The sequence below is a fragment of the Lutra lutra genome, chromosome 11, assembly GCF_902655055.1.
Source record: "Lutra lutra chromosome 11, mLutLut1.2, whole genome shotgun sequence".
Lineage (NCBI taxonomy): Eukaryota > Metazoa > Chordata > Mammalia > Carnivora > Mustelidae > Lutra > Lutra lutra.
The window spans coordinates 20,733,826-20,752,636 of NC_062288.1; the positions used below are offsets into that span (position 1 = coordinate 20,733,826).

General features: G+C 35.8%; 1 protein-coding gene across 4 annotated transcripts in view; it reads left to right on the plus strand.

Moving 5' to 3' along the window:
• The window catches only part of ORC5 (origin recognition complex subunit 5), a 92,345-nt gene that overhangs the window by 40,516 nt on the left and 33,018 nt on the right, over nucleotides 1-18,811 (plus strand). For 2 of the 4 annotated variants that reach the window (XM_047694830.1, XM_047694829.1), the window contains exons 9-13: nucleotides 420-472; nucleotides 1,825-1,937; nucleotides 3,140-3,187; nucleotides 8,726-8,810; nucleotides 9,966-10,076. In XM_047694830.1, the coding sequence (XP_047550786.1) occupies nucleotides 420-472; nucleotides 1,825-1,937; nucleotides 3,140-3,187; nucleotides 8,726-8,810; nucleotides 9,966-10,030 (364 nt within the window). In that variant the 3' untranslated portion in view covers nucleotides 10,031-10,076. The remainder of the gene's footprint in view (nucleotides 1-419; nucleotides 473-1,824; nucleotides 1,938-3,139; nucleotides 3,188-8,725; nucleotides 8,811-9,965; nucleotides 10,077-18,811) is intronic. The other 2 variants (XM_047694828.1, XM_047694831.1) reach the window with 1 other exon arrangement.

Genomic DNA, 18,811 nt, shown 5'->3' on the forward strand with positions numbered 1-18,811 from the left:
GAGATCATGACCTGAGCCACCCAGGAGCCCCTCTTTTTTTTTTTTAAAGAGTGATTGTTATGGAGTTAGATAGTGTATAACAATTGCATTTAATATGCTAACTGGAGCATTGGGAGTTTTAACTGAAGGATAGGTGATGTTATTTATTGGTACTTTTTGATAACTTTAAAATAATGATCAGGAAAAGAGATTAAAAAATTAACATCTGGATATTGATATGTAAGTTTGTGTTGTTTTAATATTCCCTCAATGGTTTTGTTAAGGCACAGACATGTACATTGCATGTCTGTGTTGTCTTTTTTATAAGGAAATTGATTATTTTCTTAAGCCAAAAAATTACTTTTTCTAGGACTCTTTTAAGTACAGTATACTGATTTCATACATTTTCAAACCATTATTGCTCTTCTATTTTCTTTCAGTTCACAGTGGGAAAAGTTACAGAAAGATGACATAGATCCAGCACAACTTAAAGGTATCAAAGGAAGTATTGAGACAGTTACCAGAGACATTTCTTTAATTGATTACTAATAATCAAGATACTGAAATTAATACTAAAGATGGCATCAGTCAGCAAACGGTGTTATGGAAAAGAATTTAGAAACTATGATGATATTTTAATTAATGATTTTCTCTTAAGTGAAACTCCCAATTTATGAGAGGAAATAATTCTCTAATACCAGTTTTCTATTTTCTAAATGTTGAATTATGTCATGTAAAAATCAAGCAGTTTAATTTCTTTAAATGCTTTTGTTTAGTTCTGTGACACAATTTTATGTCAGTATATATGTATTTCTTGAGTTTTATGTTAATCCAGTTTGGGGGATGCATTTTTGTTGGTTATGTTTAAAAAGCTTTATGTTTTTGTTTTATTTAAAGAAACTATTATTTTGGATTTATCCCAGTAGAACAACTTGACTTAAAAAAAATTGAGCAAGTGTCTAAAATATTCTTATTGGAAAAAGTAGATCACTGGCTAGTGGTTGGAGAAAATGGTATGAAATTAAGTGGTGTTGCATTTCTCTTTTGTCTCTTTTGGTTTCTAAATGCCCTAGGTGCTGTACAAGTGATTTTCAGTAGTGTGTTCCAGTGGAAAAAAAATAGATGCTAGCCTTAGAAAATCTGCAATAACTGGTCTTCACTATTCCCTAATTGTATGACCTTGAGTCCAATTCAATGTCCTCATCTAAAATAAAAAGAACGTCTAACTTTAAGTTATGGCAAGGATTTGAAGATGCCTCAGTAATAAGGTGGCACCTAGCACATTGTCTGTGCTAGATACTCAGTAAATATCAGATTCCTTGCTATCCTGTAAAAATCGATGGTATTTGACCAGCTCCTTTGTTTTATTTATCCATTTATTTAATTATTTCCATAGGGATACAAAAACAAAACCCAGATGTGTTTGCATCAGCAAATATTATAGCTTGGTAAGAAATATATGTACAGCTCACTGTTAATACAAGGTATAAAGTTACATGGGTCATAAGTGAAATTCACAAGGTAGGGATAGATTTTTTATTTTGGTATGATAGGAGAGCAGCAGAGAAGTTTAATGGAAAGTATGGCTTTGAAGGGCAGGATGGGTAGGATTTAGACCTCAGAATAGGAGGAGCTAAGCAAAAATAATAGAGTGAGCAAGCATATGATTAATAGTAATGTTCACCACCACTGCCCATTATAATGGCGCTTTAAACTCAGGGAGTAGGTCATTTTTACCAGAGGACACCATATGGAAGTTAAAATATCAGTGAGAAAAAATAAGAGATACTTAAAATCTTAGTGGTAGCCTACCAAATGCCTTCATGAAAGATTTTTGTTATGTAGGTCTCTCGGCATATACTCACGTGGAGCTTCCCTATTACTCTAAGTTTATTCTAATTGCTGCATACCTCGCTTCATACAATCCAGCAAGAACTGACAAGAGGTTCTTCCTTAAGGTAATAATTATTTCTTTTTACTTTGTTTTTGAAGATTCCAGGGATGTTTTGAAATTTCTCAACACCTGTAAGTTCTCAGGGGCAGAGATTAGAATAAGAGATTGCTAAATGTATATTTAGGACTTACTCTTCAAAGACTTTAAATTAGGGTCACAACCTGAAAGTATGTTGCTTCACAGAAGAGTTCAGGTATACTTTAGGTAATAGTTCTAGATTTAAAAAATATATAAATAAGGTTTTGTGTAAAGTATGAGAGATGGGAATAATTTTAAGGGTGGTAACTCCTTTATTCTTCTAAAGCTCCTTCAGTAGTGCCATGCACTCCATAGAGTGTTATCTAGAACATTCAGGAGACTCATCTGTGTGTACATTAGTTGGAGAAATCCCATTTTGGAATTGTTTTCTTTTTGGGGAAAAAAATGCAATTTGATTCATTATTAAATATATTTCTAATAAATTTTTTTAAATTTATTTTATTTTATTTTATTTATTTGTCAGAGAGAGAGAGGGAGAGAGAGCAAGCACAGGCAGACAGAATGGCAGGCAGAGGCAGAGGGAGAAGCAGGCTCCCTGATGAGCAAGGAGCCCGATGTGGGACTCGATCCCAGGACGCTGGGATCATGACCTGAGCTGAAGGCAGCTGCTTAACCAACTGAGCCACCCAGGCGTCCCAATTTCTAATAAATTTTTATTTGTTGTTCTGCATCTCTCTCCCAGTAGTCTTCGTTTCATGAAGTCAAGGACCACATCTATTTTTTTCTCCACTATTAAATCCCAAATGCTTAACCAGATGTTCTTAGTGTTTCTTAGGTGAATTGACAGCCTGCCTTAAGGATGAATAAAAACCCATTTATCTGTGGAAGTTTTGTTTTTATACAAACAAATATGCTGTAATAAGCTAGTAAGTTAATAAGTTAATAATAAATTATTAATAATAATATTAAAATAATAAGTTAATCTCTTAGGAAGTACCACTATTTTAGTTTAACACCTTTTTCTTTAAATACAGAAGCAATCTTGAATATGATTGAAATCTAAGTCAAAGCAGCCTAAAATATGTTGATATTTTAGGTGATAGTAAATAAAATAAGAAATATGTAAATTAGTATTATATATGCCAGGTTTAAAATTATGTTTTCTGTTTTTGTGGAGTATTGCCTTTTTTTTTTTTCTATCCTAACAATTATTTTCCTTAATTGCAGCATCATGGGAAAATCAAGAAAACCAACTTTCTAAAGAAACACGAAAAGGTATTTACCTTCTAATTTCTCTTGGGAAAAACTCATGAATTCAGGTCACTGTGGAAAGTGGATAAATGCATGCTTTTATTAGTCATTTGGATATAAGAATTGATAAGATATCATTATAATGTTGTATTTTGTTACATTGAACGTGGTGATGAAGACACATTCAGGTGAGCTGGTATTGGAGATAAAAGTGAGTTGACAAGTTCTTTCAGTGAATTCATAGATGAAAAAGATTACCCTGGAATTTTTAACTAAACACAGCTGGTTTTCCTGTTTTTTCCTTTGAAACCTTCACAAAAATGACCCTGAAGAATAATAAAGGTGAACATATGGGGACTAAGTGGACGAGAGACCCACACAACTTGGAACTGCATTATAGGTAGATGCACAGATGATTGAAAAGGCCGAGAGGGCAGGCACCCAAGCCCCAAAGCAAGCAGGTTTGACCTGAGGAATGTGGAATAGCTTAGAAATCAGAGGCCCTGAGCACATTTGAAGGCGGGGTGTAGGGCCACGTTGAAACTGGCAGACGGAGTGTGTGGACTGCTCAGATACTTGTTCTGCTCTGTATATCAAAACCACTGCTGCCTCTCTTGGGAAAAGGTGGATAAGTTCTATCTGTAAACTTTATGCCATAGAAGCTGAGTCTTGTTTCTCAGTTCCATTCTTAAAAGCAGTTTTTTCTCAGTATGCTCTTCTAAGATGGTAGTGTTTTCTCATGACTTTGAAGACATTGTTATGCTGTCTCTGGCTGTATTGTTGCCACTAAAAAATTTGCTGTTAGTCTGTTATTCCTTTGTTTTTTTTTTTGTTTTTTTTTTTTTTTTTAAAGATTTTATTTATTTATTTGACAGAGAGAAATCACAAGTAGGCAGAGAGGCAGGCAGAGAGAGAGGAGGAAGCAGGCTCCCTGCTGAGCAGAAAGCCCGATGTGGGGCTCGAACCCAGGACCTGGGATCATGACCTGAGCCGAAGGCAGCGGCTTAACCCACTGAGCCACCCAGGCGCCCCTGTTATTCCTTTGTTAATACCTGTGTTTTTCTCTACAAGTTCTTACAAGTTCTTCTTGTTTTTCTCTTACATGTTTTCCCTCTTGTTTTCCTTTAGTGTTTTTACTGTTTGTGGTGTATCTGGGATTGAATTTTCTAATTGGGGTTCGTTTTGTTTCCTGAATTTGAATAACGATGCCTTTATTCAGTTCTGATGAATTAACTTTTCAAATATTAGCTTCTCCCTCATTCTCTCTAACAATGTCTTCCTGAAATGCTGAATAGATATAGGTCAGATCTTCCCACTCTGTGCTCGTCCCTAAGTCTTTTTCATTCTTTATTACCTTTGGGCTCTGTATGCTGAATTCTGGGTGATCTCTTCACTTCTATGTTCTGACTTTCTCTCCAGCTTTGTTTCTTTTGTTTAAATCACCTTTATAATTCCAGTAATGTCATTTGTAATTTTTAGATGTTTCATTGGTTCACGTCTGATCACTTTTATATTTTTCCTAGTCCCTTTTTTCTTTAACATAGAAATATTTTATATTCTGATATTAGATGTCCTTGTCAATCTACGAAATCTCCATTTTCTGTTTTTACTCACTCATGTATGTAATTCCTTGCTCCCGAACATTTTATTACTTTTAATTGTTGACTGAACTTCATCTTGGAAGTTTTGAGGCCTGAAGTGTGTTCCTTTAGAAAGGTTTTATGTTTACTTCTGTGCAGGCACTTAAGAACGCCAGTAACCTGTGATCATTTGAAATTCAGATCTTAGCCTTGGGGGTTTTCAGACCACAGAGGTACTGTGAATTCTGCCCCCATCTCAACATTAAGCCACAGTTTCTAGTTGAAATTCTCAGGGAAGACTTTTGTCCTCCCTTCACACTGAGTTAGAGTTTGGCAGGGAAATTTTCTTAGCAGATCCATTTGTTTGGAATGGAAAATTTTTTCTGGTATTGCCTCTTCATTGACACCTCTCTGATTAGGCTTTCCACCATAGGCAGATCGTTGATTTTGTACCTTCTTTCTTATGTGTGTAGTTGGTTTGGGTAATAAAGGATTGTTAGGAGAGAGTGCTTACAGCTGGTGTGGTCAGGAAAGGATCTGTGGTAGGCTTGCGTATGAGTGGCACTCAAAAATCATGGGGATTGGGGCACCTGGTGGCTCATTTGGTTAAGCATCTGTCTTTGGTTCAGGTCATGATCTCAGGGTCCTAGGATCAAGCCCCGTGTTGGGCTCCCTGCTCTCTGGGGAGTCTGCTTCTCCCTCTCTCTCTCTTCCCCCTACTTTTGTTCTCACTTGCTCTCTCTGTTCTCTCTCTCAAATAAATAAATCTAAAAAAAAATAAATAAATAAAAAATTAAAGAATGGTGGGAACTGATGGTGTCCAAGATCAAAGGAGCCAGGCTGATACAAAGTGAAGGTCAAGCAAAGCTTTATTTTGTGCCAGCATCAAGAATCAAACTGACCCGTCGGGGTCGTCTCTTACAGAGAGAGCAACCACCCCCAGCTTCACAGACTGGCTTTTATAGAATAAAGGCCATGTGGTTGAGCCTGGCCAATGAGATCATCTCCACCTGGCCTGACTCGTCCTTGCATTCTGGGCTCTGTTATCTCCACCTGACCTGACCCGTCCTTGTGTTTGGGCTCTGTTATTAGGGACTGGTCGACCATATTTTACTGGTTTCCCGGACTTGCTTCTAAGTAAGTTCCTCCGGGGGTGGTGAGGGGCAGGGCCAGTTTAAGTTTTACTGCACAAACAACAAAATGGCTGTTCAACCGAGATGGAGTCACTCTGGCTAAGTAGGCCCTTACAGGAACTGGATGTGCAAAGATGGGAGAGGGGGTATTCCACTTGCGGTAATAATTAGGGCCAAGAGCAGAGGTGAGAAAGTGTAGGGCATATAAAAGAAATAGCAAAATGTAATTGGTTGAAGTGTGAAGTGAGTTTCAGAGAAAAGTCATGTGAGGCTAGATTATAGAAGAATTTTGTTACTCACCAGTTCCTTAAGGGAAGGAAGCCCATCTGTTCACATCTGTATCTCAGCACTTGGTGGTATTTGTGGGTGTTTACAAGTGAATAGGTAGAATAAAGAAAATTGAAGAATGAACATAAGGCTGAGAATTTTAGGCCTGTTCTTTAGACAGAGAAAACCATTTAAGGATTTTGAGGGGGAGGGGAGATACATGAGGGCTTTATGAAGGTCAGTGAGGACTGTGACATCCTGGCAATTGAGACCACCCCTATGGAACGAGTGAATTTGCACTTGTTTGTCCTTCCCTGAGAAGGGCAGTCTTGACAGAGGGAACTGTATGAGCAAAGACCTCATGAGAATGTCTAGTTGTAAAGGAAGTGTAGTTCTTCTGATGAGATTCTTACTGATTTGACCTTCATAGTAAGTAGCCTCTTTTGTCTTTGGTTCATGTCCTTTTAAAAATCTGAGCTTAACTGAAAGCTCCCTGCGTATACTTACTAGTTTATATTTTTGTTTCCTCTCTTCCTTGAAATCTTGATTGAATGTTTATCTTATGCCAGGCACTCTGCTGGATGCTATGGATAGCGTGGAGAACAGAATAGCCATTGTCTCTGCCTTCATGAAGCTTTCAATCTAATCAAGACAATACACATTAAAAAGCAGACCGTATGAATAATTATTGTAACAGTTGTTTTGAAAATACTATATATCTTCGATTGTATAATTCTTTTTCTCTATCCTTAGCTGACACTGATTTTTTTCAAGATTTTACTTTTTAATTCAACTAATGCCTGTGTGTGATGCCAGATTATTTGCCCATCAGTTTATGTAGAAAAGCAATAGTTTTCCCCCTCTCCTTGCCCATAGTCTCATTCCCCTCTTCTCTGAGTTGTTTCTAGTTTTAGTTTTTTCTAGTATAAATATTCATAACTCTAAGTTTCTCTCTCTGTTTTTCTTGGTGTAACTTGACACCAAATTTGATGCCATTTAACTCCCCAAAATTTGATTTGATTTCCTTTTTTTGATCTATTTTTACAGGCCTTCATTCTCTTTAGTGAGCTCTATAATGAATTTAGTAGGCATTTCTCAGACTTTGCCTTCCCCTCTAGGAGGGAAGCCAGTTTGCGTGTATAGCACAAAACGAGTTCACTGAGGAAGGTAAATATCATATGCCTCATGTGCCACTAGGACACTTTAATTTTAAATTGGATGTGTGTTTTCTAACCAGAAAATGTAAAAAGTGAAAATCTTTCCATTTCAAGCAAATGGATTTGGTAAGAAAATTTCCCTGTCAGACTCTGACTCTGTGTGAAACGAGGACAAAAGTCTTTCCTGAGAATTTCAACTAGAAACTAGGTTTTAACAGTGATGTGGGGACAGAATTCGCAGTACTTCTATGGCAGAGGGAGAGGGAGACAGACAGTCTCAAGCAGACTCTGTGCTGAGCATGGAGCCCAACATGGGACTGGATCTCATGACTCTGAGATCATGACCTGAGCCAAAACCAGGAGTCAGATGCTCGACCAACTGTGTCATGCAGGCGCCTGGATGTTAACCATAGTTCTTAAACTCATTCAAAGGACAAATGATTAGTAACAAATGATTAGTATCTAGAATTTTTTTTAAAGAGTTATATAAACCCTTAAGAAAAAGGCAAATATCCAGTCGATAAGTGGGTAAATGATATAAAAAGGATAGCTGATCATGGCGAGTATACCTGAAACTGACAGAGTCAAGTTAATTATTCTGTAGGTGTATTATTGTGATTGATTTTTGGGTAACATCTGCCTTTTTCAGTTGCCTAACAAACCTGACATGATTATCAGCCTCATTCACTAATGAGAGAAATGAATCTCTATTTTTATTTATTTACTTTTTTTTTTTTTTTTTTTTTGAGAAATGAAACTTTAAACAACAGCCATTATTTCATGTTCTTGGATTGGCAAAACTAAAAAAAAAAAAATAACCCTGATGATTTTATTGGTAATAATGTAGAAGAATAAGAGCCTGCGTATTCTGTTTGTTGGCCATAATAAAGTTAATATGGGAGTGTACTTTGTATTGGTCACGATAGACTGAGCTGTGCTGTAGCAAAAACCCCAAACCCTCAGTGGATTAACATAACAAAGATTTATATGTTGTTCATGACACAATGGTGTATGGGCTGGGTGGCCCTCTTTTGTAGTGATGCCAAGTAAAACCTGGTGATTTCTAAAGTGGCTACCAAAGGGTAAGAAGATTAAAGGATTAAAAGAAGATTAAAGGTCTGAGAGGCCAGGCTTGGAAATAGGTGATATCACATTCACCCCCAGTCATCTAACTGGCAGGAGATACTGAGAAATGTACTTTTCTCTGTGCCCCATATGGAACTAACTGTTGATGATCACACAGCATTGTCTCTGCCCTCTGCTTTCTGCTTTAGTTTCTCAGTCCCACTTAGAGAAACTCACACATGTGCACAAGGGGAAATGTGGTCCATCACAGGATGGTCCATCACAGGATTACTTGTGATGATTTACAGTGATGAATTTTTAGATGTAGACAGTGATTTGTCTTAAAATGGAATTCTGTAGGGTTGCTTCAGAACAGAACTCAGAAGTGCATGTATCGATATGGATAAACCTCAAAAACATATTGAAGGAAAAAAAGCAACTAGTGGTATGGCCAAAATAATATCATTTATATGAAGTTAGATCTTGCAGATAGTGCTGTATATTGTTTATGAATGCATCTGTAGTAGCTGTATAAAAATTGTCACGAAAGTGGCAAAAACACCAAATTCTGGTTCCTTTTAGGGAGAAAATGGGATGTGAGAGGAGTGTAAAGGACCTTTAGTTTATCTGTAATGTGATCCAATGTTTTTTCTTTGCACATATCCCATACTGTTAGGGGTTGATAAAATTGGGTGCTGGGCACATCATTATTTATATCAGCCCCTGTACTTTTCTAAATGGTTGAAGTATTTAATGAGAAAGGATAAAAAGTTTAAGACCTGGAAAATGATTTCTAAACTATTTTTTAGATATAAATAGTTGAGGTAAACACACACTTCATTTTGTAATTCTGTGTAGGTATTTTTCTTTACAGTCATTCTTTGAAGAAATAGTTTTTCTCATGCATGTAAATGCAGATTTCCATTTATTTGCCATTGTGTTAATATAGAGTACTTATATTCTAACAGTGCTACTAAAACTATCTTGGAGTGGACCTTGAGCACTTCAGTTTTCTGGTGAAAGACATTGTGCCATATGGCTTTGTACACAAATATGCACATTTTATAATCTTTCAGTTTTTAAATTTTACATTATTACAGGGTGACAGCTTATTCACAAGTTATCAAATCTTTTTGGGTTTCCAAGCTAGTATTTACTATAACTGATTTTTTTAGAACTATTAATGTTGAACAAATGTATTTTCCTGGTGATGGCACAAAAAGGAGTGAATAGTGAAAAGTAAGGATTAAGTTCTAGTCAAGGAATTAGGACCCGGACCCTGGTTTTGGTTATGGACTATTTTGACAGATGACCTAGCTTAACTCACTTACCATCTGGTTATAACAACAGAATATGTATGATGTTCAGGACTAGGGATGGACAACTTGTGAGTTGTTTATTTAATACCTGTTTATACTAAGAAAATCTTAAAGAAAATGTTGACTGATAAGCCATTATATCAGCTAAGGTTTTAGCATTGAGACTAAAAGTTAGAATTGTTAGGCTCTTTGGGGTATATTGTATGTATATTGTTACTGGGAATTTGTGATACAGAAAGTGAGTTCGCTATAAGAAGAAAATCCATGTTCTTTTGTTACAGACAAGCAATCATCTTCTCGGACCAAAACCATTTCCACTAGACAGATTATTAGCAATATTATATAGTATCGTGGACAGTAGAGTTGCTCCAACAGCAAACATCTTTTCCCAGGTAAGCTTAATAATAAGTTTTTATCTGTCCTCTATGTCTTTATGGAATTCTTCAGGTAATATAGTTGGTATAGTTCCAGGCATTTAGATTTTTAATTAGCATATGTTACTGTTTTAACTAAGAACAGTATGTTCTTGGTAAGTACTTGAAAATTCCAAATACAGAATCTTTGAGGGTATCCCTGAATTTGCTTCTATTTACAGGTGTAACTTGATGACCAAACCAACTTGATGTTTCCAGATGTTTTCTTTTTTCAGTAAAAGAATTTTTAAATTAAATGATTATAATTATCTTGCTGATTTAAATAAGTGGCTTCATGATGAAATTGATGAATTATTATGTAGAAGTATAATTTAATGAACACAAAATTTTTAAAAATGTGTTTGTAAGAAAGTAATCTATAATATCTTTATTTCTCATATATATGTCAACAGTATGATTTAAAAAAAATTTTTTTCCAGAATGATTAAGTTCTCAAAATTTTCACTAGATGGCAGCAGTAACATAAAAATATGAAATATAATCGCTTCTCAGCCTTTTGACTAAGATCAAGTGAAAAATATGAAAAATATATATTTTTAAAATAAAGTCATTAAGCTTTCTTTTGGTTGACTTTCTCAGAAAAATCTGTTTATTAAAAATATAGTCACAATAGATTTCTTAAATGGTCCAGAAAAACGGTTCCTAGCATATGGTATGAATGGCTAGAAGATAAAACAATTGATGTGACTAGTATTACTAAAAAGCAGTTCGGACTTTGCAATGAGCATTTTGTTCTCTATATATGTTTTTAGATTGAGAAATACATAAATAATAACATTTATGTTTAAATTTGCTGCAAATAAATTTAGTCCCTGAACAAATGTTTGACTTGTAATCTAGTCTATGCTGGTAACTTTTTTTTTTTTTTTTCCCCTGAGATTTTATATTTGAGAGAGATAGAGAGCATGAGTAAGGTAGCAGGGTGGGCAGAGAGAGGGTGCTAAGCAGGAGGCCCTACCTAGGCTCTATCCAGGACCCTGGGATCATGACCTGAGCTGAAGGCAGATGCTTAAGCCACCCAGGCATCCCCCGAAATTAATTTTTAATCAGACTTTACATTTGTTAATAGCTTTCTACATATAGTAGATGACTTTTTGTTTTGTTTTTGCTGTTGCAATAACTATGAAACAGCAGGTATTATTATCTTTATTAAAAGGTACTGAGCTTTAGGGAGGTTAAGTGGTATTCCCAGAATGACACAATGAGTAAATCACGGACAACCAAAGCCTAGAGAGGTGAGGTACATGGTTAAGGAAGGCCTTTACATCACATGTGATTATACTTCGCAAGCGCCCCAAAATTACCTTTGTGCAAAGGAGGGAATGATAATAAATGTTTTCTTTTTTCCTTTTGGAAAGCTTGTAATTTGTCCTGGGGGAATAAAACATGTACATAAGAATAATGGTGTAAGGGTGTATGGATGCTGGATAGTGCAGTTGAGAATTTTAGAGCAGAGAGAGCACTTCTGGATTGGGCAGGGTGAGAGAAAGCTTTACAGAAAAGGTGAAATATGGAGCTGGGCTGTGGAGAATGAGTAGGAATCATTTCTTTAAGTATTTCTGGTTTATGTAAGTGATAGGTGTTTGTTATACAAAAAAAAATGAGAAATTGGATAAATAAAAAGGAAAAGAAATAGATAAAGCTGACATCTTACTTCCAATGGGTAGAGTTAGAGATTTAAGAAGGGGAAATGATAGGAGTAAAGGGATGGGAGTGGGGAAAAAACAAGACACATCTGTGAACTGTCGCCCCGATTTTGTTGAAGAGTGGATGGGGTTGTATCGTTGTGGTGATGGCCATCACTGTAGCTGTGGTCCAGGATGGGTAGTACTGCCATCGCCACACATAACGCCTCACTCTCGATGCTTTCCATGTTGGACCTTATGTTGCGAGAGTGTTTTGCATCTTAGGAAGTTTGCCATGTACTCGGTTAGTCTTGGAGAAGGAACTGAAGCTCAGTGTCTCAAAGATCTGCCCAAGGCCACACAGCAAATCACTGGCAGCATCCAGACTTGGATGCAGATGTTCCCAGCAGCAGGTCTAGTTTATAGGGATAGACAGTCAAAACCAGCACGAGGTTGCTGATTGGGAGATTTACTAGCTACTCTGAGGCTTTGATTAGAGAAGAACAGTATCACCAGTCTATGCTTTCAACAGTGTCCATAATGTAATTAAGAAACAGCTTGGCCTAAATGTATCTTTATTTTTTTTTAAGATTTTTTATTTATTTATTTTGTATCTTTATTTTTAAAATGAAGTTAAACTCTCTTCAACCTTAACAATCTAAATGAAGTTTTTGTTCTTTATTTCTTCTCAGTAGCAGTAATCAAAATGATAATTTTGTATATTTAAAATATGGCTTTAAATGAATTCGTGTTCCTTTGATGACAAATCATTTAGGACTTGATCTCAGTGATTCCCATTTGGGATACAGAGGGATAGATGCAACTAACCCTATGAAGTTGACCTCTACTTTTGCTTGGTCAGTAAAGTATCCAAGAAAATTAAGTAGCATATATACTGTGTTTAAGAACAAAATGTGGCAGAAACCACATTCAGAAAAAGGGTTATTTCTTCCACAGGTTTACTTTTGTCCCCTTCCATTGATTCCCAGTGACCTTTTCTATTTTTTTTTTTTAAGATTTTATTTATTTAATTGACAGAGAGATCACAGGTAGGCAGAGAGGCAGGTAGAGAGAGGGAGAAGCAGGTTCCCTGCTGAGCAGAGAGCTCAATGTGAGGCTCCATCCCAGGACCCTGAGATCGTGACCAGAGCTGAAGGCAGAGGCTTAACCCACTGAGCAACCCAGGATCCCTGACTTTTTCTATTTTTATTGTTTCATTCAGCCATCAGACTTTACTCTTGCCCATAGGAATGATAATTTCCTTAAGTTCACTTAATTTTTTAAGTGAGAGGAGGATGCCCACATTTGTGTTGGCCTTGCTTATTTGATAGGAACACTAGATGGCAATATTGATGCATTTTAGCTTTAAGATGAACTAAGGAAACAGCTTTACATCTTCAATAGTGTTTTGTGTTTAGAGAAAGCTGTTTGTTAAATGAACACATTGGTCTATTTGGACAAAAATACAATTGCCTGAAGATGTTTAATGATATATACATGTATGTATGCATACATGTGTACACGTTCATGAAAATGTAAATAAGATTGGAAAATAATTGTGTTGCATGAGTATTTTCTACCTGGAAGTAAAATGTTTTCTGTTGGCTGTTGTGTGTCTTTAATGAGAAGATAATGTGTTATTTTTCTAATCATTTATTCCATATGGAACTGTCTTAAGGGTTTATTTCATAATAATATGCTGTTCTTTTAGTTTGACTTACCAGTTATATAATTATTTATTATTTTTTATATATAACAAATTGATCAGATGTGGTAGATATGTTCACAGTTTACTTGAAGTGGAATTTTATTTACACTGCATTTTATTCAAATCCATTTAAATCTATTCTGTAAAAAAAAAATATTAAAATAGTAGCTTAAGGAATCTTTGAAGTTAAAATTCCAATTGAGAATAATAATCAAATTCATAATAGTATTAGTAACAGTATTGTATTATAGTTGGTATTCTTCTGAACTTATTCTTTATTAAATTTTAGATACGGGGCACCTGGGTGGCTCAGTGGGTTAAATAAAGCCTCTGCCTTCGGCTCAGGTCATGATCCCAGGGTCTTGGGATCGAGCCCCACATTGGGCTCTCTGGTCAGTGGGGAGCCTGCTTCCTCCTCTCTCTCTCTCTGTCTGCCTCTCTGCCTACTTGTGATCTCTTTCTGTCAAATAAATAAATAAAACCTTAAAAAAAATTTTTAGATACAATTCTATTCATTAATTTTTTTAGTCTCTTAAATAGGTAAAAGAATGTTAGCACATTTAACTTTTTATTAGATTAATGCTCAGATTTTTCAGATTGAAATATGGTTTTTAAATTTTTCTGAGACTTTTAAGATAAGTCTAGCCTTATCCAATTTAACGTCATCGTGTTGTCAAGATCATGGATTATTTTAAAAATTGTCACATAAAACAAATGTAGCTCTTATATATGTGTATGAACTTTGTGAATGGCAAAGTATTAATTCTGGTGTTTTCATTCTTTTTTTCCTGTCAGCATGGCTAGAATGGGTAAACTATACCATTTACATGCAGGAAGTAAAGTTTAGAGGTATTACTTTCAAATTTTAATTTGATCAGATATGTTATTGAAGACCATTTATCATCTTTAAAAGAAATACTGCTGAGGGGCGCCTGGGTGGCTCAGTGGGCAAAAGCCTCTGCCTTCGGCTCGGGTCGTGATCCTGGGGGTCCTGGGATTGAGCCCCGCATCCGGCTCTCTGCTTGGCGGGGAGCCTGCTTCCCCCCACCCCCATCTCTCTGCTTGCTTCTCTCTCTACTTGTGGTCTCTGTCTGTCAAATAAATAAATAAAATCTTAAAAAAAAAAAAAAAAAAAAGAAATACTGCTGAATTGTCCTTTTTTTTTTTTTTTTCAGAAGTATATTAAAACCAGGTTATGCTTTTTTATTTTCTTTTTTTTCCTTGAAGAAAAATGATAATTGTTTGGAAATTTTTGCATGATCTATTTCATCCTTTTGATATTTCAGTATCTTCTCTTACTCATCCTTGTTGACTTCCTCCATAGTCTTATATTTAGGTGAACATAGTAGGAACAGTTCTTTAAGATTGTAATCATGTATATTACTTATTTTAAAATATTAAGCCATAGTGTCTTCTCTTTTCTTAGAGGATAAACTTGCTAAAGAATTTATTTCTAAAATTACTGATAGTGGGTTTTTTTTTTTTAAGATTTAATTTATTTATTTGAGAGAGACAGCGAGAGAGGGAACACAAGCAGGGGGAGTGGGAGAGGGAGAAGCAGGCTTACTGCTGAGCAGGGAACCCTATGTGGGGCTCGATGACCTGAGCTGAGGGCAGCCGCTTAACAGCCTGAGCCACCCAGATGTCCCAATAGTGGTTTCTAAAGTGACTTTTAAAGGGAAAATTACTTTAAAATTTTAAGGAGATTTAAGTACACATATATTACATATTAACATTGATCCTATTTGATCAGTTTAGCATTTTGAAGAATTATTTTTGAAGTTAGTTCACTGTAATTGTACACTTCAGAAGTTTGAAAATAGCGTGTGTTGTATCCTGTATTATAAGAATGCACTCTAAATTAATATCAAGAAGTAGCTGAAAAATAAGAAAAGGAGCATACATTGTTCCTTTAAAAATAGTTCTATGGGGGCACCTGGGTGGCTCAGTGATTTAGGCCTCTGCCTTCGGCTCAGGTCGTGATCTCAGGGTTCTGGGATCGAGCCCCGCATCGGGCTCTCTGCTCAGCAGGGAGCCTGCTTCCCTCTCTCTCTCTGCCTGCCTCTCTGCCTACTTATGATCTCTCTCTGTCAAATAAATAAATTCTTTAAAAAAAAAAATAGTTCTATGTACCATATAGACAAGTTGAATTTTTTCAGTAATTAATAACTCATTTCTGAATGGCTTTTTATTTAGGTGTGTATAATTTAATAAGGAAAAATTAAAGTGTTCTTATAAATTTTCATTTCTAAGAGTAAAATTTTTTTGAGCAAAATATAATGTACAGATTACAGATAAAGTATTATCTGTACATTATCCATATCCATTTCTACTTTCTCTGCTTGTGAACTCACATCATGATACCATATACGTAATGAAATATATTTGAACTATATTTGTTATATCAGTTTAATTTTTTTGTCATGAATCAACTTGATCTTTCCCCATGAAAGTTGTATTAATTATAGTAGCATTTAGATAACCTTAAGCTTTCTGCTCATTTAGTTGTTGGTTTTATAAGCTATATAGGATATACTTAAACTAATAATTGTGATATTTTCCAAATCATCATCAGTCAGAATGCAGAATTATAATTTAATTATTTCATCTGTGAGAGGCGCTTTTTTTTTTTAAGATTTTATTTGTTTATTTGACAGAGATCACAAGTAGGCAGAGAAGCAGGCAGAGAGAGAGTGGGGGGGGACACAGGCTCCCTGCTGGGCAGAGAGCCCAACGCAGGGCTCCATCCCAGGACCCTGGGATCATGACCTGAGCCAAAGGCAGAGGCTTTAACCCACTAAGCCACCCAGGTGCCCCCATCTGTGAGAGCTTTTTGAAGTAGATGCCTTGTCTCTAATTTACCATAGCTGGAAGGTGTTTTTGCTACACTTGTTAGGGCTGCTAACCTTTTATCCAACCAAAAACAGATTTTTGGCATTTTTCTTCTATATAGGTAGCTGTTCACTAAATTTATATAATTTTCTGGTCTTTTTACAGTATAGAAGGGATTTTGTTAATATTATTTAACTTGAAACATTTAAAAAGAAAAATTTTAATATAATCTACTTTAATTCATACTTCAAATTCAGAGCTAGTATTTATCTTCTTTCCCAGGTTGGAATTAATTTTTTTTTTTCTTTGCTTAAGATTTCACGTAATAGGGCGCCTGGGTGGCTCAGTTGGTTGAGCGACTGCCTTCGGCTCAGGTCATGATCCCGGACTTCCAGGATCGAGTCCTGCCTCGGGCTCCCAGCTCCTTGGGGAGTCTGCTTCTCCCTCTGACCTTCTCCTCTCTCATGCTCTCTCTCACTCACTCTCTCTCAAATACATAAATTAAAAAAAAAAAAGATTTCACGTAACAGATTCTTATTGAGGCCTGCTATGTTGCAGGCACACTATTGGATAAAGAGTATGAATGTGAAGAGGGTGCTGCTCCTCCCCTCAGGACTTCCGAGTCAGTCTGTGGCTTCCACTGCCCTTCTTGGTGCAGCTGCCAGCTTCTAGCTTGTACTAAGGTTAATGGCCTATGTGTGTATTTAGTGAGAGGACAGACATGCTGAATGAGGGAATTGATACTTAAATACTTAAAGGGAAATTAATATTAAAATATCTAAGGTGAATAGATAAAAATAGAATTTTTCACTTCATTAGTCCCTGTTCTTTGATAATATAGGTATTTGAATGTCTTCTTCCAAGTAAAACGAACAAACCTGTTTGTTGAATCTTTCCTTCTGACATGCCTTGAACTTAGTGTTTATGGAGCATGATTGTTTAATACCTGTGTCATAACTAAGTTTTGCTAATACCTACTTAGATTTAGTTATAACTAAATTAGATTCTGTTAGTTCAGTCTGTTGATATCAGTCTCAGTTAAGCCTTGAAACTTATCAAGTTATGGACAAGTAATTGTTGTATTATATTTGGCTAAACGAAGTGGGTCTTAAAAAGCTACATGGGTGTATTTCAAATACTTTATGATTAAAAGTTGCCCTAGGGCTCCTGGGTGGCTCAGTTGTTAAGCGTCTATCTTTGGCTCAGATTAGGCACAGGTCCTGGGATCATGCCCCCGTATCTGGTTCTCTGCTCAGTGGGAAGTCTGCTTCTCCCTCTGTCTCTGCCTGCTGTTCCCCTGCTTGTGCTCTCTCTTTCTCTGTCAAATAAATAAATAAAATAATTTTTTTAAGGTTAAAAAAAAAAAAGTTACCCTATTGTGTCACTCTTTTATATACAGTATTTCAATCTACTTTTGTAAATTTTTAACCAAAGCTACTTTAACCAAATAAGCTGATTTTATAGACTTTACTTAAAAACCTTTTTACCTTAAAAAATTAGTTTATTGCATAATATTACAGTGATTTGATTTATGTTTTTACAGAAAAAGTAATAACAGTTATCAAATGGTAGTCACATAACATCAGAAATAACAGTTGATGAAATATTATCCCATGCATGTACTGATTAGGTGAGAATTTGAATCTTGTAAACGTAAAGGGTAACTTTCCTAAAATCTAGCTATAATATATTCATATGAAGTGACTTGAAGTATGGTAATTTTTTTTATATTAAGGTTGGCAAACAGCAGTTTTCCTGAAAACAAATTCCCTGCATACTAAAAAAGCTATTTTTGTGATTTCTTTATGCTTCATTTGGCTTGTGCCAGCATTCCAATATTCTCTGTATTATCCAACTTAAATACTTGATGCTATTAAGGTAAATTATATAAATCACTGAAGATATCTTGAATGCTGACATTTTCTAATAATCTTACTGTTTTTAACCACAACTGAGACTGTGGGCCATTTCATTGCAAACATGGTAAAGGAGGCTTACTTAATGCCTACTTCACTGATGAATAGGTCGGCAGGGGTGTTGTTTGACAGAGGCAGACCCTTCTCTAGCAGTGAAGGGCCTGACCGCCATGGTGCTCAGTCTCCACTGGTGCAGTAAATTAGATTCTCAAATCCACTCCTACCCCTGATGTGGGTATATTACTGTTCTGCCATCAGACACTCTGTAGTTTGTGCCTATTCCCAGAGATTTAAAAAAAAAAAAAAAAAACCACCTATTTGGGGATATTTCATATTTGAAAAGAGCAAAGTAACTTTAGTGGTAAGGAATCTAGTATTAATTATTACCAACGATGAAAAAAAGGCATAGTATATTTTACTCTGTTGCCAGGGGTAAAGGTTGAATTTTTTGTCATCATTGGTAAAAGAACAGGGTTACGCCTACTCAGCTCTTCCCTAAATCTGGTATTAAATTTCATCAGTATAGCCACTTTGCCTTTCTGGATATATTAGCCCAGGATAGGCGTTTTTACTGAAATCTAGAAAAATGGAACCATTGCTTCAGGGTGACAT